At 38.2% G+C, this 25,489-nt stretch overlaps 1 protein-coding gene across 11 annotated transcripts; it reads right to left on the reverse strand.

Annotated features, from left to right (window-relative positions):
- Positions 1–274: 274 nt before the first annotated feature.
- On the reverse strand, positions 275–25,228 carry TDRKH (tudor and KH domain containing). 11 transcript variants are annotated; one of them, XR_008916811.1, is made up of 16 exons: positions 25,104–25,196; positions 23,500–23,554; positions 23,283–23,307; positions 10,176–10,324; positions 8,003–8,109; positions 5,995–6,184; positions 5,002–5,141; positions 4,552–4,885; positions 3,559–3,722; positions 3,162–3,334; positions 2,852–2,916; positions 2,408–2,559; positions 1,890–1,997; positions 1,535–1,631; positions 1,163–1,298; positions 275–1,027 (listed from the first exon to the last, which is right to left on the reverse strand). XR_008916811.1 is itself a non-coding variant. In XM_016429174.2 (14 exons), the coding sequence occupies exons 1-13, from the start codon at positions 23,330–23,332 to the stop codon at positions 1,243–1,245; spliced, it is 1,785 nt and encodes a 594-aa protein (XP_016284660.2). In that variant the 5' UTR covers positions 23,333–23,471; the 3' UTR covers positions 275–1,027; positions 1,205–1,242. The 11 variants fall into 11 exon arrangements, 1 of the variants encoding a protein (XP_016284660.2); XR_008916813.1 differs by having other exon boundaries at positions 24,154–25,159; XR_008916812.1 differs by lacking the exon at positions 23,283–23,307 and adding an exon at positions 24,154–24,205 and having other exon boundaries at positions 25,104–25,151.
- Positions 25,229–25,489: the final 261 nt, after the last annotated feature.

Consider the following 25,489-nt stretch of genomic DNA (forward strand, 5'->3'; position numbering starts at 1 on the left):
TGAGGTACCAGACTTCCAAGTCTCCAGATTTCTAATTCTGGGTTTTTTCTACCACTAAACATTGTTTCATTCACTGTTCCAAAACTGGAACTTGTTCTCGGGGAATCTTTTCCACATGTTAATAAATGGGAAATTCATAAGAGGACAGACATCTCCCTTCCCTGGTTGGGACCTCTCAAATCCACATGAAATTAAGGCACAAAGGCAGAATTTGCTCCCCTAACCTCTATACCCACAGGACTGTTTCTACTGCTAATTCAATTGACAGCTCTTGTTCATTTTTAAAAACAAAACTTTATTTAGTAATGATTCCCCTAAGTGACTTACAGAGTTCTCTTTATTTTTACATACACACTCATGCACATACATATGGTAGGTAGTGTACCTACCTAAGGCATTGCACCTTATAACATGTTCCTGAGCCAGCCCTCATTGTTTTCCGACTTGCACCACCGCCTAGATTCAGAAGGGAAACGACTGTCTCAAAAATCTTGCCTTCAATAATAATGGCACCACCTGAAGCTGGGAGGAAGCATTACTTGCTAATTTCCTTGGGGTATCTGATTCAACCCTGTTGATTTCCTACCCTGCTTCTTCCACAGTTGTAAAGACCCCGTGGAGGCTCAGAACTTCCTTAATTACAACTTAAATATTTTCCTAGTAAGTCATCTCAGAAAATGAAGTAGACTTCTGAATGTTCCTTATTTCCACACTACCAGAACCCTAACCAATGTTTTCCATCCCAGTTCCAACCAAATACCCCGCATAGTGCTTTTATTGCTGGTAGTGGCTGTGGCCAGTGCTAAGGGAATTCCTTCTAAGGCAGCATCTGACAGACACACATGCACACACATTTATAGTCTTTTTCTGAAAAGTCCTTCATTCTGCTAGAAAAGCAGCAGCTGAATTTGGCTCACAGCAGGTCAATCAGTAGGTAGCTCACAAAGGAGGAAATGTGGGGTTATCTTCTATGGAATTCAATTTTCTGACCAGCCAGAGGTTCCCATGCCATAAACCTTGCCACTTCCTAAGCATGGACACAAATATGAGAAAGGGTCAATGTAGAACAAGTCAAGTTGGAGAATAACAGCCACAGAAAAGGAACATTAGGATCAGGGAGAAGGAAGAGAGAATGCAGCAACTCCCCATCCTCACCCCTCACCGTTTTCCTGCTCCATAAGACACAAATCAGAGCCCCACTCACACAGCAGGCAGATGGCTGAGCCAGCCAGAGCACAGACATCAGAGCAAGTCATCTTCTGCAAGGACACCATCATCACCAGAAACCGAAGCAGCTTCTAAGCAAAGACAGGAGAGGAAAATTAGACAATGCCAAACTTAGTGGGCCATTTCCAAAAGGACTGGGTTGGGCAGAACTAGTGAGAAAATGAGAATTCCTAGGGTTAAAAACTTGGCAAAGAACCAGGACCTCATTCAACTTTTTAAATTCAATCCCCTAATCTGGATTGGAGAGAGGGAAGACAGCAACCAGGAGTCTCAAGGAGGTAGGGTAGGATGTATTATTGATGGATACCTGATAAACTGAGGCATGAGAGAGTGTGTGGTGTCTCTCCAGGGCTTTTCTTGGCCTCAGACAACAGGCTATCTAGAGAGGTGTCCGTTTCTGTGACCTGAGGGAGGTAATAGAAAAAGTAAAAAATTTGGTGTCAGCAAAGGGCAGGGGAGAATGAAACAGATCACTGCCCCAACAATGTTAAATATGAACTACAGAAATCTGTGTGATTAGCTGTTTGGCCTTGGAAAGTAAACTAAAGCCCCTTTTTATCAGTTAATGAAGCCATCTCAGCCACAAGGAAAGGCAGAATCCTAGGCTGTGAACTGGGCTTCCCCAGGGGCACCACCCTACACAACCACTGGAATTTACCTACCAATATATCCTGCAGCATCTCAGGGACAGCAGCATCTCCTTCTCCCACATCTTGAGGGAGCTCAACTGCATAACCCTGACGCACAAGTTCTAGTCCAATATCAAGATTCTGGAGGAAGGAAAAACAAGGGATTAAGAAGGATAGTTTTCTAATGCTAGTCATGAAAATGAGAAAGGAAGGGTAGGATAAGGACTTTGGGGGAAATAAGGACTATTCTGAAAGGTCCAGAGACCCAAGGACTAGGGGTCCTGAGTTCTATGCCTCACCAAGATAATCCAATGATTTTTTTTTTTTGGTTAAAACCTTTACCTTCCGTCTTGGAGTCAATACTGTGTATTGGCTCCAAGGCAGAAGAGTGGTAAGGGCTAGGCAATGGGGGTCAAGTGACATGCCCAGGGTCACACAGCTGGGAAGTGTCTGAGGCTAAATTTGAACCTAGGACTTCCCATCTCTAGGCCTGGCTCTCAATCCACTGAGCCACCCAGCTGCCCCCAATCTAATGATCTTCTAGGCCTCACCTGTCCGTTGGTTGTGTCATAAAGGTGAATTTCTGGCCAAGTAGAAATCCCTGTTTGCACATAGCTGGAAATCTTGGCTACCAGAGGCTTCCACTCTGCACAATGAGTGAGGCGGTCAAACTCATCTAGGGCTTCCTCTTCCCAGTGTTCACCTGGTGAAATAGGAGGGAGTTAGAGCTGAGAACTGGATTAAAATCAGGAGACTCCCTATCTTTTTCCTCTTCAAAGAGGAATATATATTTTGGTCAGGAAATAGAAAATGGGGGCAAATGTCCAGCAAGAGATTTCCTGGTTCATTATGGCATACAACCTTTCTAGTAAGGATGAACAGAAGTGGTCTGAACTCCTAGAAGATCTGTCAAGTAGCCAGACGAAATATGAATTTTTCCAGTGTGCTATGTGGAGCTCTATCTGCCCTGAGACCAAATCACATGGCTAACTTACCTGAGGGGACAATCCTTGCTAGACTACATTCTATTGCTTGGAATGGAAGGCTTAGGAAGTCACTCCTGAAGTAAAAAAAAAAAACAAAAAAAACTGTAATTAAGACTTATGACAAGATGGATCTTTTAAAAGTCATCATGTCTCTGCTTTTAAATTACACATGACATATGGGCAAATACTAAATTGTTTCCATTCCAAATCTCTTAATGAGCTCCACAATCTCTCCATCTGACAGGGATGAGATGATTGGAATTAAGATCTGAATCTGATTTCTCACCCCACATCCAAATATGACTAACTTTGTACTGACCTGATGGCTCTCAAATCCTTGAGTGGGCTCTCTCCATTATCTCCAAAGTCAACAAAGTAGAGATCCAGGTTCCCATTCTCGAGGGTACCCAGAACGCGGGCCCGATACCAGGGCCCATCTGTAGGTAAAGGTGCAGCTACAATGTCACCCACGTGCACGGTCAGATCTTCAGGCTATGTGTCCAAGTTGGAGGTAGGGAAAGGGGAGGATGGCAATGACAAATAGATGGGTCAGACAAGAAAAGGTGAGAGAAGAGAACAAATAGCCCATATGAGCCATAGGAAAACCAGTTCTCAAAGGGAAAGGAAGAAAATACAGAGAAAGGGAAAAGTGGAGGATATTCCTTTCCCTTAAGCCCTATTATCCCCACCACCCCCAGGTCCATATGGCAACTCACTGACTGAGTGTTCTCATAGTATTGGGTCATCTCGTTGACCAGCTTGTCCAGCTGTAAGCTGCGGGAGCCAATAATCTGGATCCAGAAATGGTTGGGGTTTTCAGAGGCAGACACATAGACTTCTAGATATTCGTCAGCATGGAAACTGAAGTCAGGGCTGGGGACTGAACATATTGTGGGGTTGAGGTTGGTGGCTATGACAAAACCACCCCAGGCAAGTAGATGAGGGAATGGGGCTAAGGAAGTGGTAGCTTTTCAGCTCTCAAAATACTCAAGAACAAAACAACGATTCACTGATGAGAGAACTTTTATACTTCTCTTGTTCCTTTCCCTTTATAACATCATAACATAACTGAGATCCCCAGGCACATTTTTACATCCCTTTAGACATCTTGGGGATGGGAGTTTATGCATTCAAATCTGGCCTCAGACATTTCCTAGCTGTGGGACCCTGAACAAGTTACTTGATTCCAATTACCTGGCTCTTACCAATCTTCTGCTTTAGATCAGATACTTACTATCAATTACAGAAGGTAAGAGTTAAAAAAAAAATAATTGGAAAGATCTATGATATATAACTACAAAGTAACAGAACCAATTCCACAAACCACATAAGAAAAACAGTTTCATTCCTTTGTAATCACACCTCATGCTGAAGGAGAAATGTTTTGATGAAAAATTATATAAATCCAAGGAAGTAAATTTTTAATTAGTTGCTGTATTATCTGAAGAAAATCTTTAACCCTGGTTTACTTGGCTTACAGCAAAAGATTTTTGAGTTGCCTTTTCTTGCCACCACTTTGTACTTTAGAAATGGACTGCTGGTCTAACTATGGGCAAATATTATTAGCTTAAGAACTGGCTATTTTCAAAGAATCACGATTCATTTCCAAGACAAATATATTTTTGGTTATCTGTAAATTTCAATTATCCATGTGAGTCCTCCCCCATTGGTTAGCATGGACAATCAAGTTGTCATTGGAGATAACATACTTTCAAACTTTGGCATCTCTGGACTGACTTGGGCTCCAGCATCCTCCTGGCAGCTGTTGTCGCTGAGTATTTTTTCATGGGAATGTTCCACCCGTTCTAGTCTCAGCCCAGCCATATCTCCTCCTCCTCGGCTAGGAGGGGCAGCCAGGGAGGGAGTCAGCTTCTTACTGGTGCTCATGTCCTTAGGAAAGGCTGGCTCCCCAGCTGCCCCGGGCCCTGCTATCTCTTCTCTCTTGACACTGATGGGTTGCTTGCGCTGTACTCTGGATTCTGCTGAGTGAGCAATCCTCTTCCGAAGCTCTTCATCTTCTGAAACTTTCTCTAGGATGAGATGCTTTTGGAAATACCAGAAAAAGAGAAAGAACAATCAGCTCAGATTCTCAAGATATGAGGACAGGAAGGAAAGGGGCTCTTCTGATTCAGATGTATATGTCCAGCTCTAGTCAATACCTTGGCTGCTGCCACTTCCTTCTGTGTTCCTGAGATCTTTATGAGTCTTGTTAGTAGTAATGTCCCTTCTGATTCCTTATCACAGGTGATTTTGGCCCCAGAGCTTTTACAGATGGCACGAATGGTCTCTCCACCCCTCCCTACAAAAAGACATACATATAAATTTCTCTGTTTTGTCTTTGTTTATTCTTTGTAGTAACTAGAAAAATCAGTGGAGGCAAGAATATATTTTCATTTCCAAACTGAGTCAAGCACTTGGTTCTTAAATAAATGCATGAACACTAATGTTCTGGAAGTTCAGGAATATTTTTCCTGAAATCTTCCCTGCCAATATATCCTCTAGGTAAGGAAAGTTTAATCTTTTTTTCTTTTAACTTAAATATTTTAGGTAGATTCAATTCCTTCACTACAAAGACCTATTTTCCCATTCAGGGAGACTATACTCTTTAGTCCTAAAATAAACCATAATTCTTTACAAGAACAGGATAAGTGAAAGAACAGTGAACAAATTAATCAGAAGAACTGAGTTCTAGTGCTTCCTGTGGGGGACTCCATTTAGAGCTTGGAGTCTGTTTGCTATTCCGTAAAATGTTATCTGCCCAGTCTACCTAAATAATGGCATTATGAGATACACAGAAAATTAGTTTATCAAATGCATTTTGAATACTATAACGTATTGTAAAATTGTAATATCTCTGACAGGAGCACAAAGGGATAATACTTTATGGGAAAGTATATATTCTACTGTCCTCAAAGATTAAGGATATACCATGAGCAGCCTTAACTATTCTTTAATTCTTTGTGAATCTATTACCCATGAATTTTTCTCCAAATCCTTTTTGAATTTATATTTTGGGATATTTGAGATAAGTTGGGTAAAATTATTTATTGTTAACATCTTTTGGAGACACTGACCAAGGAAAACACCTGAAAAGAAGATATGAAGATGCAAAGATACTGAAAAGAAAAAGTATCAGAGAGAGACAATAGTACCTATTATTCTGCCCACAGATCTCTGAGGTACTGAAAGCTGTTCATACACAGGGGTGTTCTCTGTCAGGATCTGGTGGATTGCTGCTTTGGCTTTGCAAACCTGGACAGGAAAGCCACTGATGAGTAGCACTCGCTCTTCACCTACATCTTCTGTGTCCACATCAATACGAGCACCAGTCTGCTTCCTCAACTAGGGGAAGGAGGAGGGAAAGTGAATACATATATGTATTTGGGAGGCCTCAGGGACATACACTGTTTGGAATGGCCAACATGGGAATCTGTTTTGCTTGACTATATTTGTTATGAGTTTTTTTTTTTTAATGGGGTATGGGAAGAAAAGAAAAATCTATTTTGGTTAATTAAAAAAATTAAGAGGCTTCATGAGAACTAGTTATTGATTCTTTAATACAAATTATGGGTGATCTAGGGGGATGGAAGAAGGGACTGTAGCTATCCAGCCAACTCCTTGATCTAGCTCCTAACTGACAATCCAGTTAACCCTTATTTTACTTGCATTGACAGGCAAAGAATAATGGCATAGAACAATTAATGTAGCAGTTAACATTACAAAAAGTATTCAGGCTTATAATACTTTTTTCCCCTTCAAGTGGGTTTTAAAAAAAAGTCAATATTATTTTAGGTTTGCATTCTCTTCATTCCCCTCCCCCCACTCTCAAATGAGAAAGCAAGAAATATAAAAAATCCATCACAAACATGCACAGTTGAATAAGACATATTCCTCCCATGTAAAAAAAAAAGTCTCAATCTGTACTCTTGAGTCCTTCACCTCTCTATGAGGAGGTGGGTAGCATGTTTTATCACAAGATCTCTGGAATAATTGTTGGTCTTTGTTCTTGACTTGAGTTCAGAAGTTTTTTCCAAAGTTTTTGTCTTTACAATATCGTTGTGATTATATAAATTGTTCTCCTGATTTTTGCTCATTTAACTCTGTATCAGTTCATATAAGTCTTCCTAGGTTTCTCTGAACCATTCTCTTTATTATTCTTATAGCACAATGGTATTTTAGCATATTCATATATCATAATTTGGTCAGCCATTCTCTTATTGACAGGTACTGTCCTCAGTTTCCAATTCTTTACCACCACAAAAAATGCTGCTATAGATATTTCTGTGTCCACCCTTTTTCTCTTTTTATTCTCTAAACCAAAATGGTATACACTGGATAAAAGGATATGTATGGTTTACTAGCTTTTGGGATATAGTTCCAAATTGCTTTTTAGCCTGGCTAGACCAGTTCACAGTTCCATTAACTGTACATGAATATACTCATTTGCCCTATACCCCCTCCAGCATCTATTATTTTGTTTGTTTTTGTTGTTGTTTGTTTTTTGGGGGAGGGTGGTCAACTTTGCCAATCTGAAAAGTATGAAGTAAATCCTCAGAGTTGTTTTAATTTGTATTTCTCCAATTACTAGATATTTAGAGTATTTTTTCATTTGGTTATTTATAGCTTAGGTTTCTTCTGAAAAGTGCCTATTCATATCCTTTAACCATTTGTCAAATGGGGAATGAATGGGTCATTATTCTTTTCACAAATCAGTTCCCTGAGTATGTTAGAAATGAAACTCTGATTATAAACTTACTACACGGATTCCCCGCTCTCCCATTTACTAAGCAGTTTTATTTTTCTAGTTGTTACCTGGATCAGGGAGATGGTAAGATACAGTTGCTTTCCCAACATTCTGACAAAAGAGGAAGGTGACTTATTAGGTATATATGCTGGGTAGCAGGGAAAATTAGGAAACCTAATATTTATAGTAAATTATCTACAAAGTAAATTTCAGAGTAAATGAATAGTCTGTTTCTTGAATGTAAGAGCCTTATGTAATAAAATTATGTCTATATTAAATACTGACATCTGAGCAATATAACTCCCAAAGGTACTTTTCTCTAAAGACAACTTATTTTACATATATGAATGTGGTGTTTGAGGGTAGGTGAGAAAAATCTACAAACATGAAATACCCATAAAAGCCAACATACTTACCTGTTTAATATTGGTTCCTTGACGGCCAATGATCAGCTTCACAGCCTCCTGAGGGACCCGCATCTCCACTTCAATATCATCTTCCCCAACGAATGTCAACCGTTCTTCTATAAAATGACCATTGGATTAGCCCTAATGCCAAAGTCTAACACTCCTTACCCCCTGACTAAGGACCTGTCAAAAACAAATGAGAAGCCAAGAGAGAAAAATGGGAAAAGAAACCGAATCACAGAAGCAAACAAAGGTGCTATCTGAATGGAAACTTGGAGATTCCAGAAGATAAGACTGGCAGACAGGAGAGCTCAGTAGAATGCTGCTTCACAGATACCAAAGCAAAAGCTCACTAATCCTACAAGGAAAGTGTGCTGAGCTTTATACAGGCTTCTGATTCCAAACTGTCTCCAATGTTACCAGGAAATAATCCTATAAGATAGTATTGGGGAAAAGGGGGAGTTATGGGGAATGACAAAGTAGGTGGCTCAGTGGATTAAGAACCAGGCGTAGAGAAATGAGGTGTCCTGGGCTTGAATCTGGTCTCAGATACTTCCTAACCATGTAACTCTAGACAAGTCACTTAACCCCTACTGCCCAGCCCTTACTGCTCTTCTGCCTTGAAAACCAATACAACAATACTGATTCTAAAACAGAAGGTAAAGGTTTAAAAAAAATTAGTTTTAAGAGTCAAGAACTTGCCTATTTTTTTCTGTTCAGATTCAGAACTTATCCCACCAAATTTTTACAATCCATCTACACCTTGAAGCATAGCCCATTAGTGGGGATGGTATGAGTGATAGACACTGACTTTTTGTCAAGGCTGAATAGGAAAACATATAAAAAGAATAGGGCATTTAGACATACATACATACACACACACACGTAAAGAATCCACTCCTCGATATCCAAGATATATAATTAACAGATATAAGACCAAAAGTCATTCCCCAAAAGATAAGTGATCAAAGGATAATAAACAAATATATCTCAAAATAAGAATTGCAAACTATTAACAATTATATAGAAGAATGCTCCAAATCACATATATTAAGAGAAATACAAATCAAAATAACTCTGATATTGCATCTTATACCTGATTTATTGGAAAAGATGAAAAAAAATGGAAATATTTAATGTTGGAGGGGTTGTGGGAAGATATGCACACTAAGGCATTATCAGTGGAACTGTGAATCAGTATAACTACTTTAGAAAACAATTTGGAATCATGCAAATAAAGTGACTAAAAATGTCCCATATCCTTTGATCCAGAGACTCCAGGACTATGCTTATTTCTCCAAAGAGGTCATGGATAATAATAATTTCCATATACACCAAAATATTTATAATACCATTTTTTTGTGGTAGCAAAGAATTCAAAACAAAGTAAATATCCATTAACTGGGCAATAATGGTCAAATTATGGTTTGGAGTGGAATACTGGAATGGAAAATAGAATATTATTGTCCTATAAGAAATTCTGTGTGTGATGAACACAGAGAAGCATGGAAAGATCTACATGAACTAGTACAGTAAAGGAGAGCCAAGGAAACGATATGCTCAACAACCATGACAATATAAATGGAAATAACCACACAAAAAAAGGTCAGAAGCAAATGTTGGGAAACTTACAAAGAACAGACATGAATTGAAAGAAGAGCTTTTAGACACCTCCACTTCTCCCCTATGAAGAGGTAAGAGGCCTAGAAGTACCAATATATTGTATGTATTTTCAGAATTTGTCAACGTATTGAGAAGTTATGCTGACTTAAAATGTCATTTGTTGTATGAGACAGCTCTCTGGGAGGGGGAGATATACAGGGGGGAATTATGATGACATTAAAAAATAAACATCAATAAAAACATTAAGAAAAAAAAAGAACCCACTACAGTTGTAATGTTGATTCATTGCTTAGATCAATGGAGCTCTCAGAAAAAGGCAGATGAACTCAGTCCACTGGCTAGTCACTAGTGGTAGATTTGGGGTAACAAAAGGAAAGGTCCAGTGTCTCTGTGCTACTAGTAATAGCAGCCAACTGGCAAAGACCCCTTAAATTATTCTAGTTGCAATGTAACAAATTATCAGGTCTTAAAGGTTTAGCATTTTTTATTTCAGGTTAATGAAATATGTTAGTTTATAAACTTTTCATCTTATAATATGCATATACACAAAAATACTTACCTCGACTTTCTCTATACCTTCGGTAGAGGATATACGCAACAGTCAGGCTGGCTGGGATTCCAAGGCCCAGTGCTATTTTCTGAATAGTTGATAGGTTTGTCCAAGAAGACCATTCAGTAGACATTTTCTTTAGAGTTCTAACCTGCATTCTGAAGCATGGGAGGGGAAACAAAGAGAGAATTCAACCAAAACTTATGTGTGGCTAGCAACACTTTTGCCCAAATCTAAGCACCAACTCCAAGATGAGGAACCTGACTCATTGGACAAGCAACTAAAGGCCACACAAAAGTAAAAAGAAACTTAATTTCTCTTCACTGCCTGACCCTAGAAAAACATACATTTAAATTTAAAATGTGATTTAAAATAATTGGGAACATACAATTTTATCTAACAACTAAAAAAAACCAAAAAACAACACATTCTATTGACAGTTTCTATTTTTTTACTTGATCATTTTCTGACGTTTCAGATTAAACTTTATTGACCATTAAAATAGTGATCAGGAACTATATATATGGCTTTCCAACTTAACTTAGTCTAAAAATCCATTTATACCTATACCTGCAAAAGAGCCTTAATAGCATTTAAAAAGCAAAACCCCAAATATCCATAAATTCAGATTTACTGCATGAAAGCAGACCTCTTTTGTGTAAAGTATGCCATGTGACCATTTTTTCAGAGCATGGAATACATTCTTTCCGCCTTAAAACTTTATGATTCTGAGGGAGGTCTTTTATAAAGTTCAGAGTAGAAATTAAATCATTTTTTTTTAAATGAATTCTGGCAATGCTTACCCACTTAAATCCATATTATTTAAACCAGGAGGGATACAGATTTTGTTGTTTTAAAGAACAATGTAGCTTTAAGAGAAAGAATGCTAGATTTAGAGTCAGAGGACCTATGTTTGAAATTTGGTTTTGTCACTCACTAGCAGTATGACCTTGAGAAAATCTCAACCTTTCAATCGCCATTCCTTTCATCTGTCAGAGATCACATTCACACTACCCACTTGGAGGATTTGTTGTGAAAATCACAACAGTGTGCCTTTATATGTTAATATGTACACATGTAAAAAGTATATTAATGTACTCACATATATTCAATTTTTAGTTTAATCTTTAAAAAGTACTAGGTGCTAGAGATACAAAATAAAAACAAAACAAACTTCCCTGTCCTTGAGGAAGTTCTATTCTATTAGACTTTATCAACTGTAAAGTGTTATATAATCATTTGGATTGGACCTGTGATTTCATTGATATAATGAACTACTGATGGGGAAACTTCAACTAATGCAGACTGTAGGCTGTCCTACAATTTATAGTTTTAAATCTTGAAGGATAGTTAGGATCTTGTTAGATGGAGATTGTAGACACACTCATGATGGAAAGAAATGCATTAAGTAAAAGTAGAAAGGGAAAATACATGACATTTTTGAATAATGAACAAACCAGCTTGGCTGGAGCTTAGATGATAAAAACAAAAGTAACAGGAATTAAAGCTGGGAAGTGGGATGGGATCAGATTATAGACGACTTTTGAAAGTCATGCTAAGGAGTTTAACTTTAATTTCTGGTTGTAGTGAACCAATAAAAGGTTTCTGAATAAGAGAATATCAAGGTAATAATATTTATGAAATTTGCAAAGTACTTTACTTCTACAGATGATTCTCATTCAACTTTCATAACTGTAAATTAAATGCTATAGACATTAACCTCATTTTATAGAGGACAAAATTGAGGCTAAGACAATAAAGTGACCTGCTCAGTCACACAGTAAATAACTGATAATGGGATTCAAACTTAGGTCTTCAACTCCAAGTTCAAGGCTTTGCCAATTGTGTCATGCTGACATCAGGGTGGAAGATATAGGGAAATTACTCTGCATCAGTAGTCAGAATCTAGATAGTAGTTTGGTATGGGACTTCTGACCCCACCACTCAACTAAAATTATTCTTTCGAAGGTCACAATTTCTCTAGTCATTAAATCAAAAATGACCTTTTCTTAGCCCTCACCCTTCTTGAAGTCTTTGTAGTATTTGAAATTATCCATGATTTCCGGTTCTCCCCGTAGGAGTTTTATGATACTTCTTGCTCTCTTCTACCTGTCTAACCAAATCTCATGTTCCATGGTAAGATCATCTATGTCCTATTCTTTATGTATGAGTATACCTTGGAGTTGTTCTGGGCTCTCTTCTTTCTATACTATCTCTTGGTGATTCCATCAGCTTGCACCATTTCAACTATCCACTTTATGTATGCAAGTCCCAAACCAACATACTTTTAACTGCCTGAACATCTTTATCTCCATATTTCATAGCACCTCAAAACTCAGTATATTCAAAAAAGAGATTATTTTTCTCTCTTAACCTATGCCTCCTGTGAATTTTAGATTTTCTCCACCCTGATTAGTCTTTAAAATCCTAGCAACCAGGAATGTATACACCCCTACTTAAGGATTAAGTGTTGAGGATGGCCTATGACAGACATGTGCTAGCAAGTGACAAATAAACAACTGACAAACCCCCTGGGCTGCACTAAGTCAAGCTTAAGCTACCATTGGTACACGTGAGACACAGGAAGTGATGAAAACAGCAGTCTATATATTTCATATCACTTCCTCTCTCCAGGCACTCTCTTGCAGAGACCTCTCTCTCTCTCTTTCTCCCCTTGCCTCTCATTACCTCTCTCCTCTCTTTCTGTCTCCCTCTCCCTCTCTCCTGCTCTCTATCTCCCTCTCATGCCTCTTATCCCCCCTGGTGGCAGTGTGGTTTGTAGCTTGCAGGTGAAGTGACTGGGAGAAGTTCTTAGTGTCCTTGGTGAGTGGTTTAGGCCAATTCCTTTTTCCTTTACATCCTAAAACAATATCCTCCTAGGAGACCCCTCATCTCGGAGGAGGCCTTGTGGCTGGTAGCTGAGCTAGATTGAGAAGGCCCCTTGGCCTAGGCCTCTGAACTCTGCCTGGCTCAGCCAGGGCTGGAACAGTTTAAATTCTCTTTCCTCTCTCTTCTTCTTAATTTCTTCCCTCTATTGTAATTAAACCACCATAAAAATCCCAAACTGACTGGAGTATTTTATTGGGATTGAATTAATCCCTGGCGACCACTAGTATAATATATTCGGACAGTAATCCCTAAAATTTACCCTTACAGTCTGGCTAATCCACGAAGGTTGTGATGAGTACCCTCAAATTTCTGTGAAACTTTTCTTTCCTCTTTCTTTCTTCATTACCTCCTCAAGTCAGTCTTTTCAGCATCTAACTCAGCAGTTCAAAAACACAGCTGTGAGATCAGGTGAGTATAAAACATTTTTTCTCTTTTCTCCTTAATTTCAATTGAACACAGCTGTTTTTTAACCTTAAGCAGCAGGACCCTGAAGTCTTGGCTGGGGAAGCTGTTTCCAAATCTCCCTTCCCTTAGGGAACAAACAACCAAATTAGCCAACCCTCAGACAACTCAATTAGCCAACCCTCACTGACAATAGCAGTGAGAAAGACCTGGAGAAAGTCCTGTTCCTGGAGGTCTATTTTCCATTTTTTTTCCCAAGCCCCCATGTGTCTCTAGTTTTTAAAATTAAGTGAGAAGTAAAAAACCTGGTGAGGCCAGCTAGAGAAAAATGGTTTTACCCTGAAGGGGAAGGAAAGGAAGCTTGTGATATATATACCACAAGCTTATATATATATATATAAATATAAATGAATACTACATTCTATGAAATTTGTATGGCATTTGAAAAATTAGGGACATTAAAGATTTCAGAATGCCTCCCATTTCTTACGTTCTTAGGTCATTTCATTTTTATACTCCTAAATATTGTGACAAGAAATGCTACCTTGAGAAAATTTGAAGCTAAAATTCAGGAAAAGACAAAACCAATTGGATAAATACTTCTCACAGGGTCAAATGGCAAATATTGACCCCATCCAAAACATGTCTGACCCTTACAAACCTGCTTCTGAACTTCTAAATGAGGAAATTCCTTTCCCCGAAATGGAGATGGAAAACACCTCTTCTATAGCTCAGCTGCAACTGCTTCTCTTGTGATCTGCAAATATTAGCTGAACTTACTTCCCAAGACCCTTCTCCTGAAATCCCAACTTCTCAAATCCCAGATTCTCCTGTTCCTTCTCCCACCCAAAAACCAATTTCAGCCTCAAGGAAATCTCATCCTTCTAAAGGGACTCTTTCTAGTCTGACTCACATGTACCAAATTCAACTAGAGGCCCTTTTCCCCGAAGAGAAGTACCCAAAATAGGATGCAATGGGGTGTGGCGAATCTAAGGCACCATATACCTACCATTCACTCCCCAAGAAATAAATAGAATTCACACGAAATGTTCCAACATATGAACAAGATCCTTTTTTTTATGGTAACGAAAAAGATCATAGACATATTTTTTTCAGTATAATCTGTCTAACAAAGACCTTGAGAACTTGCTCTGGGCTTTCTTAATGGAATGTGAGAAAAATAAACTAATTTTTCATGTCAATAAAGCCCGGGGGCACAATGTAGCAAACTGGCTATCTCAGGATCCCAAATGGGACGATAACAACTCTGAGGATTATTTACAACTATATTGTTGTAGGGAGGTCATTCTAACTGCTATCAGAGAGTGTGCTGACAGCACGGATAAGTGGACACAATTTGTAAAAATTAAGCAAAATGAGGAAGAAGCACCCTCCAGATTCATGGATAGAATAATTTGAGTTTGGGGGTTGATACCTAGATTTTGACCTTTCTAAAGAAAACTGCATAAGACAAATTAGAAGGCACTTTGTCAATAACTCTTGCAAAGTGATCAGGGATTATTTTAGAACGCATTGCCCAAGGTAGCCTAAAATGGATCTTGTCATATGAATTAAGAAAAACTGCTCTATGTGTTTCAAAGGGAAACAAAGAAAAAGAGGAAGAGACTAATTATCTCATAGAGAAAATGGAGAAACAATTGAAATATTTTACAGATAAGATTGCTAAACTGGGAAAAGGGCATGATACTCAACCAATGGCACTTGCCCCTCTCCAAGAATCTAACTATCAATCCATTACCTGCTAATTCTGTGAGAAGGGCCACAAAATGATGGAGTGTGGAAACTTATTCAAGGCAATCAGAAATAATATGCAATTTAATAACAACTACAGAAAAAATAATTATAGAAACAACTATAATAATGATAATAGAAACTACAACTTTAGGAATGATAACTATAGGAATAGAAATTGAGAAAATGGTAACTCAAACCAAATGACCCAACAATATAACTTAAGTGGAGCTCGTCCAAAAAATACTCGGGATGCTATTTCCCTTCCATGCAAGGCAGAAGGTGGTGCCCCTTAGATTCTATTGTTTTTGTAGATATTAACCCTTTTCAGTTTTGTCTCCCTTCCAAAGAGTAGCAAAGAAGAAGGAAGAAAGAAGATAAAGGAAATGGATTTTTGAATACAGTACCCCTGTGATTATGAAATATATACATTTTTAATATTTTTGTTTTTTTTCTTTTCTATTGATGGATCTGTACTATTTTATAGCACTTTACTTGTGCCATACAGTATTTGATTTTTCTTCTCTCATTTTTTTTGCATTTGAAGCACATGTCACACTTTTGAGACTGATTGACTGTATCCTACAACATGCATTGAAGATAATAATCCATTGACAAGTAGATGCTGTTTTTTGGGAACACATTGAATTCCTGATTTTTTTTCTTTTTTCCCCTCATTTTTATTATTGCTTTTCTTTTACTTTGATTAAAATGTTTGATTTTTTTCCCTTTTCTGATTTCTTGTACTTAAAAGTACATACAATCAAAATTACTTTTTTATTCTGCAGTAATATAAGTTAAATATATATATATATATATATATATATATATATATATATACTTGCTATAATAGTAATGCATACTCCAAAGCCTTAAAATGTGGGAACCTGCCATTTATTAATAAAATGTTATGGGACTGTGATTAATGCTTGTGTCTGATTCTAGGAAATGGGATAAAAACAAGGAGCACAGACTTAAACTGAATATTGCCAAAAAGAGCACACAGGTCAAAAAGAAAGAAACCAATCCAGGTAGGATTGATGTACTTCTAAGCCAATTACAAAGGACTTGAACTTAGTGTGAGACTCCAGGTTGCGGCGCTTGACATATAAGATGTAGGACTTCCTTGTATCCACAGTCTTTGTGAAATACTCACAGACAAATACCGAAGTGTGGCTATCATCCTGACCCCCCCGCCCCCAATCCTGGAGAATGACAAAAAAATCAGACAAGGGAATGACACTTCCCTATCACACACAAAAAAATCTACTCTTTTTCTCTCTTATAGTACGGCAACTTCCTATAGTCTTGGCTGCAAATGGGTAAGTGAAATATTACTGCATTCTGTACTACAGAGTTGTGTGATAGAAATTACTTTAATTGAACTCTAATACAAGGGCCTGTTAGAAATTTATTGGACCCTAATACAAGGGCCTATTATGAATTTATTCTTGTTTACTCAAAATTTTGCATACATAGATTTGGGTATTTTGATTCTGATTTAGAATTTTTTTTCCTTCTCCCAAAAGTTTAACTTTCTTCTATTTTTTTTTATGTTTTTGGTTTTTCTTCATTTCTTTTGATAACTGACTCATACACCCCCATAACTCAACCATGCATCCTGAGCTGAACTGGGTGTTTCTTAACACCTACTTCAGTGGGGGATTGTATTTTAATAAAAATCCAACATTTAAAAATTTTGTTCAAGAAAGATCTTCAAGGAAAGAAGCTTGCTAACGCCTAAATCCAGAGAATGAACTGTTGCAGAAAGATGCCGGTAAACCTACATAACATCAAGAAGATCCAGAATGAACTTTGGGTGTGGTTGATTGAACTGAAGGTTTATTGAATATTTATTTGAATGTATACTCTTATGCCAAAAGAGGACTGCCCCTTAATTGGCTTTTGTCAATGTGCCCAGCAAAACTTTGGTTTTGCTGTCTCTTTCTCTCTTCTATTTCCCTCTTATCTCTAACCATTGTAGTTTCCTCTTAAAAGGGAAAATTTTGTATGCACCTGCAGTTAGAAGAATTTAGAGGTGCAGGATGATTATGTTTAGTGATCAATTGAGGGATTGAGTCCCCCAATCATTATCAGGGGGATTGTGAATTTTAGAGTTTCTCCACCCTGATTAGTCTTTAAAATCCTAGCAACCAGGAATGTACACACCCCTACTTAAGGATTAAGTGTTGAGGAGGATGGCCTATGACAGACATGTACTAGCAAGTGACAAATAAGAAAAAACTGACAGACCCCCTGGGTTGTCCTAAGTCAAGCTTTAACTACTATTGGTACAGGTGAGACACAGGAAGTGATGTAAAGAATAGTCTATATATTTTGCATCACTTCCTCTCTCCCCCAGGTTCTCTCTTGCAGAGACCTCTTTCTCCCCTTGCCCCCCATTACCTTTCTCCTCTCTTTCTGCCTCTGTCTCCCTCTCTTTCCTCTCTCTCTCCCCCGACTCCCATTACCTCTCTCTGTCTCTGTCTCCCTCTCCCTCTCTCCTGCTCTCTCTCCCCCCTGCCTCCCATTACCTCTTTTCTTCTTCTCTCTCTCGTGTGGCTTACAGCTTGCTGGTGAGGTGACTGGGAGAAGTTCTTAGTGTCCTTGGTGAGTGGTTTAGGCCAATTCCTTTTTCCTTTACATCCTAAAACAATATCCTCCTAGGAGACCCCTCATCTCAGAGGAGGCCTTGTGGCTGGTAGCTGAGCTAGATTGAGAAGGTCCCTTGGCCTAGGCCTCTGAATTCCTGCCTGGCTCAGCCAGGGCTGGAACAGTTTAAATTCTCTTTCCTCTCTCTTCTTCTTAATTTCTTCCCTCTATTGTAATTAAACCACCAAAAAAAATCCCAATCTGACTGGAGTATTTTATTGGGATTGAATTAATCCCTGGCGACCACTAGTATAATATATTCAGTCAATAATCCCTAAATTTTACCTCTTATACTCCCTCCTTCCCTATTTCTATCAAAGACACTACCTGTCCAGTCATCCAGTGTTGCAATCTCAGAATCACACTTGAATATTCCCTATTCTTAGTGGTGGCTGGTGCTGCAATGGGCAGAGCTGGGCCTATAGTAAGCAAGATCTGAATTCAAATCCTGACTGAGACACTTACTAGCTGTGCGACCCTGGACATAAATCACTTAACCTGTCGATCTCGGTTTCCTCAACTGTAAAATGGGCATCTACCTGGTAGGTTTGTTGTGAGGATCAAATGAAATATCATGTACAACTCTGCCTGGCACATACCAAGTACTATGCATCTTCCTTTCCCTCTTTGAATCAACATTCAATAAGTTGCCAAGTTTTGTTAAGTCTAACTCCAGAACATCTCTCATTTGTTCCCTTCTCTTTACTCATGTTTTGAACATTCTAGCTTAGACTGTCATCACTCCCCATTTGGACTACTGAAATAGCACCTGATTGGTATCCCGGACTCCAGGATTTCCCCTCCTTTCCAGCCTCTATGCAGTTACCATACTGATAGTCCTCAAGCACAGGTCTGACCAAATTTCTCTCCAGCTCAAGAAGCTTCAGTGACTCCTTACTGCCTTTAGGTTAAAATGCAAAATCCTCTCTTTAGCATTTAAAGTTCGTCACAATCAGACTTCAATCTATTTCTCTAGGATGATCTTATTCTCTTTTATTTACTCTACATTTCAGCCCAACTGGCCCTCTTTCACACATGCCTTTTCCCATGTTGATGCCTTGTCAGTTATGGTTCTTCCCCTAGCCCCAACACTGTAATGCATACCTTTCATTTCTTCATCTTGAAATTCCCAGTTTCCTTTAAGGACCAGCTTAAATGCCACTTCCTACACAAAAGCCTTTCCTGATCCACTATACATACACGTACACACTCTCTCTCGAGGACAGAGACTGCATCATTTCCATCTTTGTGTCCTCAGTGGCTAGCATAATGCCTGCACATAATAGGAATATAATATAAAATTGAATTTGAAGAAGGAAGTTCAGTTAGGTTATTTTAACGATTTGTCCTCATTCTTTTTTTCTTAAACTCTTACCTTCCATCTCAGAATCAATACTTTGTATTGGGTTTATGGCAGAAGAGAGGTAAGGGCTAGGCAATGGGGGTTAAGTAACTTGTCCAGAGACACACAGCAAGGAAGTATCTGAAACAAGATTTGAACCCAGATCTCTCATTTCTAGCCCTGACTATTCACTAAGCCACCTGGGTGCCCCCTTATGCCCATATTCTCAAGTGAATCAGGGGAGCAGCGGTAGCCTGGAGAAGACTAGCCTGCAATATTTAATCACATATTCAAAAACTTTTTTAACTTAAAAAACTTATACTTTCATAGTTATTGGAGAGATGGTAAAAAAAAAAGTGTGGAAAAAGGCTCTTGATGTGATGTGGTTTCATGTTTCTGTGTCAATAAGATTATATTCAAGAATGTTCCATTAACTCACATAGATGATCCAAATCAATTAGTCAATTGAAAAGCCTTCCACCAATTCAGTCAGTTTTGTGAGGTCTCAGGCTATAGTTGTGCTTCACAGTTACCAATATATCAGAAGGTATTTTCCTGTTGAGTTTGCTCAGATAGAAATTCAATGCATCTATGTCTAGAGACACAAAAATGCAGTTTAAGTGATGATTGGTAAAAGAAAACTGGTTCAGGCTCAGTGATGCCAGAAATACGGAAAACCAAATTTACTCTGAATTAAAGTGTCAGTTTTAAATGGGTTCTTCTCTGAATGAGAATATAATATAGGGAAATTCTTATTTCAGATGCAACAGCAGCAGTATTGCCATTGCAACAAAGAAGATGATGGAATTAAATCTGGAAGACCAAAGTATCCCAGACTTATGAGTTGAAGAACTTGGGTTCAAGTCTTTAAACCAGTTCTATCACTACCTAAGTGTCCTTAGGCCAGTTTGTATCTCAGTTTCCTCATCTGCAAAATGAAGGGGCCGGACTACCTGCTATCTAACTTTCCTTTCAGTTCTAGATCTATGACTAGATGTTTCCTACTTCTGCTTTTCAGAATAAGCATTTCTCCCTCACTCTTAGTTTAAAATTAAATGCAGGATGCCATGCTTTTGGTAATTCACTGAAGAACTTTGTTAAATTTTAGTGTGCTCCTAAAGCCTTAAATAATAGCATTATATACTCTTGCTCAGTCTAGGTCCCATTCCTCTCTCCATCAAAAAAACACCCCAAACCTTTACTACTGTCTCCTGAGCTTGTAGCTTATCAGAGAGTTCTATGCTCTTATTTTTCCTACAGTAAATTAGCAAGCCCATTCTCAAATCTAACAGGAAGAAGTGCTGTTTTTTTCCCCCAACTGGATTGAGGTTTGTGTTTATACAGTTTTATGATTATAGAATTTGTCTCAAATAACTGTGTATAAAAGTCAGTTTTTCTTTGAAGACAGAAAACTTCTCAGATTCTTCCCAAATAAGCAGATAGGCTTTACTCTAAAACATAAATTGATACCTGATTTTAATTTTGAGGCTGAATATAAATAATAGTAATTAGTATTAAAGAAACTAAAGGTTAAAATGCTCTTTCCCAAGACAGATTTTCTTTCAGCAAGTCTCAACACATCTACATCATAAACAGTAATTTACACAGTGTAAATATTATTTGTTATGCATGTATTATTTTTCTTAGCCTCTGAGTACTTTATAAGTTTTTTTTCCCATAAAATCTAGAGCCCCAAATTCCACAACTATATTAATTTATATAATACTGATTCAATTAAAATAGTTTTATCCATTGATTCTAAGTGCTTAATCAAAGAAATAGCTTGGAATTACAGTATATACCAAGATTTCTTTGTTGGTTCTGGACTTTAAATTACATGACTTTAAATAACAAAAACTCTATCTTTGGTTTGAGCTGTCTTTCCTCCTTCCCTTTATTTGTTCTGCCTCCAATACTAAATTCTGTTGAGGCAAGCAAACTACCATTTGTAAAAAAAAAAGCACTAGCTCAATCAACACCATAGCAACAGTTGGATCTGAATGCCATCCTTTTTTGGCAGCACTCTAAAATTCATGGTTGTAGGTTTTTACATAACTGGTTATTTTGCTCAATATAGCTTGTTTGCATGTTTCCTCCTCCATTGGACTGTAAGCTCCTTGAGAGAGGGGACTATTTTATGCTTTGCTTTTATGCTTAGTTCAGAGATTGTGCTAACAGTGGGTGCTTAATAATAAATACTAGTTGACTAAGGAAGAACTTGGCAGTCCTATAAGACAATTATAGCTATCCTGGGTAATCCAGAAGGGAATGAACAACTCCTCTGATTAGAAAGCACCTGGAACAAAGCCAAAAGTTCTGTATATAGTCAATTTCCCAACTAATACTCTGGTACTGTGTATAGCATATGAAATTAAGCTACAAGGGTTTTAGTATTTTTGTAACTTAATATTGATTGTTAGTACTTAGCACAATGATGGACACATAATTGGGAACTTATTGTTTTTTTTTTAAACCTTTACCTTCTGTCTTGGAATCAATACTGTGTACTGGTTCTAAGACAGAAGAGTGGTAAGGGCTAGGCAATGGGGGTCAAGTAACTTGTCCATGGTCATACGGCTAGGAAGTGTCTGAGGCCACATTTGAACCTAGGACCTCCTGTCTCTAGGCCCAATTCTCAATCCACTGAGCCACCCAGCTGCCCCCGAACTTACTGTTTTTTTTTTTAATGGAACTGAGAGTATTTTTCCTAATATTTTTTGATGGTTAATATTCTCATTTCCTATTAATGTTAAAGTGTGTGGAATAGAAGCAAAATCTGGCTTCAGTATTTAATTAAAATTAATTATCTGTGATATACAAGGAACTTTGCCAGGCACTAGATTTATAAAATTCTTACCCTTAGGAATCTTATCATTTAAGACATAAGCAAACATATGAAGAGTACTTTAGAGATCGGAATGGAATGAGAGAGAGATCTCAGAAGCCTTCAAGGAAGAAATGGCAACTAAGAATCCAAAGATTCCCCTTCCTAACAAAGGGAAGGTGGAATACACAAGATACTGATAATCCCAGTTTTCAATAAGATCATGATTGTAGCAATGCAAATAGTTTTATTTCCATGAGTCATTAGTCCTACCTGGAAAGAATGCATTCCAAACTTGAGGAATTCAAAGCAATTTGAGCAACAGAAAGCAGAAGTGGCAAAGAAGGTTTGAAGTAATTATAAATGGGAATTATAAAGTCAATAATTTGAGAATGGGGTACCATTAAATCTTGCTCAGATCAGAGTTACCATTTGGGAAGTATCAACATTTGCTGATATAAATGGATTTATATGACAAGCCCATTTGTACCAAAGACTACATTTAAATATTCTCACTCAGTAATTACAAAATCAAAACCCAAGCTAACTAAAATTTAAGTTGCCCTCTGGATAGAGGATGTATATATCATAAAAGAATATGTATATTATATTTGTTTATGCCAAATTAAAGGCAGTTTTATTTATAATTTAAATAATATTGTATTTTTTCTGGATACATCACTGGATAAGAAGTTTAAAAGTGGAAAATAAAATAAAAGGGAGATAAATTACTTCTACTACTTTCTTGCTTCATTTTATTACTTAAAATGAAATAGGAGAACAATATATGGAAGACAGAATGCCAGAATGTTCGATCATTTTACAGGTATATAATGTAAGACTGCCAGCTAGGTATATAGTTCAACTTTAAGCAGTTAATTCTTCTCAAGGATGATCATAACCTCCTTTGAAAATGCAACATTTGAGATCTGTGAACCCAACTCTGGCAACAATAAATGATACAGTACATGAAAAGGAAATACAGGCATTAAAGAATCCACTCTATTGCTAAAGTAAGTCAGAGTTGAGTTCACAATACTCAAAACAGGAAAATCTGTAATAATGCTATCAGTCATAACTCTAATACTGCTCTCTCTATAATATAATTAAATATTGATTATTCCACTCACCTTTCCTTTTTGGCATATGGACAGTGTAGAAAAATAAAATTAAAGAAAAAAAAAAGCACTAACCTTTTAAGTCAGATAGAACCTGATTCTGACACTAGCTGGGTGACCCTGGGCAAATTACTTACCTCTTTTGAGTCTCTTTTTCTTTATCTGTACAAAGGGAACAGAAAGGCATTGTGGTCTAGTGTGTAAAGAGAAGCCTTCTGAATCAGAAATATAGAATTCTGCTTCTGATAAACACCAGCTGTGTAACCCTGAGTGAGTTGCTTAACCTCTCAGTGCCCCAGGCAACTTTCTTAGACTATGAAAGTTATAAATCATTGGTAGAGAGTGTTTCCTTACCTAGAGCTCCTTAATACAGATGAAATCTCAGATCTAGTCAGCTTACTTCACAGAGCTGATGCAAGGAAAATGTTTATTTAAACTTTATATTAATTTCATAAAAATGTTTGCTTCCATTGTAAATAAGTTGCTAGTAACTAATATGTATTTTCCTACCAAATTTCCTTTTAAAAATCAATGAAATAAAGCCAAATTATTGCTTCTAAAATGAGCATAAACAAACCAACAATTAACGTTCTTCATGACTATAAGAGCATTTTTAGATCCATCTTAGGCTAACGATCCATTCCTCTCCTTGTACATATAAAAATCGATTGAATGGAAAAATCTCAAGTCCTTCATTTAAAAAGGGGATAGGAACTAAAAACAGATACTTTGAAAGCAAAGTTGTTTTTCAGCCAATTCCAAAATAATGCTACCTAAACTAGGAAGGCAGGAAAGAGAGGAATAAAAAAATGAGTTTAGTAATACAGGGAAAACCTAGTTAAGGGCAATTTTTAAAAACCCTGAAGAAAGGTAAAGTTACAGCTACATTCCTCTATCCCAGGAGCCTAATCTTCCAAAAGAGCTCAGGACTGATGTGATGTGAAGCAATGCCTCCAGTGCCAGCTTCACTGTTGAAAGACCTGACAGGTTCACATTATGATTTCTTACCTGATTGATCTTGGGCAAATCACTTAACCTCTCTGGAGATTAGTTTCCTCATCTGTAGGATTAGGGAGTTGGACTAGATAGCTTCTAAAGCCCCTTCCAGCTATAAATCTATGATCCTAAGATTGGAACCCTGACAGACTAAAAAAAAGTCTCTTCAACTTTTTCCAGTATCATTAAACTATAAATTACATTGAGAGAAGAGTCTCTTTATAGTCAATGATTTTTGTAATTAAGGCAGCTAAAAAAAGTGCTTAATATATTTATGGTTACTGACTACTTTTGCACTAACATTCTGCCAGATTCTTTACCATAATTAGACTTATGTTCTGTATATCCTTATCTACCCCCTCCCATTCTTTTAGACCCTTCCCATCTCCAACTTCTCTTCATTCCCATGCCGTCTTCAACTTTAGCATTCCCCTTTTCCCACCCACATAACCTCCTTTTCTTTGCCGCCTTACTTTTCCTTCCCCTCAGCCCCTTCACCATCTTCTATCTCTTTTCCTTAGTTCTCCCTTTCGATCCCCTCAGTCCTCCTTCATTCCCAAGCTTCCCTCTTCAACAATTCCCTGGCCCTCGGACCCTACGGCTCGTCTTCTCAGCCCCTTTCCTATTTCCCCATGCTTCGCCTTGTCTTGGCTCCCTCTTGAAGTCCATGACCCCTCCTTCCCCTCATCCATTCCTTGGCCTCCCCCTCCCCGCCCATGATTCCTCCTTTTTTCTTCTCAAAAGAGGCGCTTAGTAAATGCCCGTTGGTTTGATTTCCCCCTCCCCACAAGGCCCAGGGCCTCCATCTTCCTCAATGTCTCCCCTTCCCAGTCCCCGAGAATCTCCTCCATCCCCTCCGCCCCCAGTCTTGGCCTCTTTACAGCCACTCCGCTCTTCCTATTTTCTCATAAATCCTTAGACCCAGCTCTAAACTCCCTCTTCCACCGGGTCCCGGCTTATACCGCTCCTCTGAGAATAGCCGTCGTCCTCTCAGCTACCCCAGTCGCCGTCTCCTCACACCCTGACCAGGGGAGCTGCGGACTCGCTTCAGCCAATCAGCATCCACCCACGTGACCCAAACCAGCCAATCCCTCACCACCTTGTTCTCTTACGGAGTCGCTTCCATTGCTCCCTCCCCCCACCGCCCAACTTTCTTCCCAAGCCAATCACCCCGCGAGCTGACTGGCGAACGACGTACCTGCCGCGTGCGGGTGCCCAATAACGGGGATGAGATTCAAAGTCGGACCTTCGCGACTTCCAATAGGAGCCACAACCTGGGAAGGCATAGCCCTTTCATCATTGGACTGGCACCTGCCTCAAAATTAAACAGCCAATCGGAGGCTTCAAC

The sequence above is a fragment of the Monodelphis domestica genome, chromosome 2 (genome assembly GCF_027887165.1).
Source record: "Monodelphis domestica isolate mMonDom1 chromosome 2, mMonDom1.pri, whole genome shotgun sequence".
NCBI lineage: Eukaryota > Metazoa > Chordata > Mammalia > Didelphimorphia > Didelphidae > Monodelphis > Monodelphis domestica.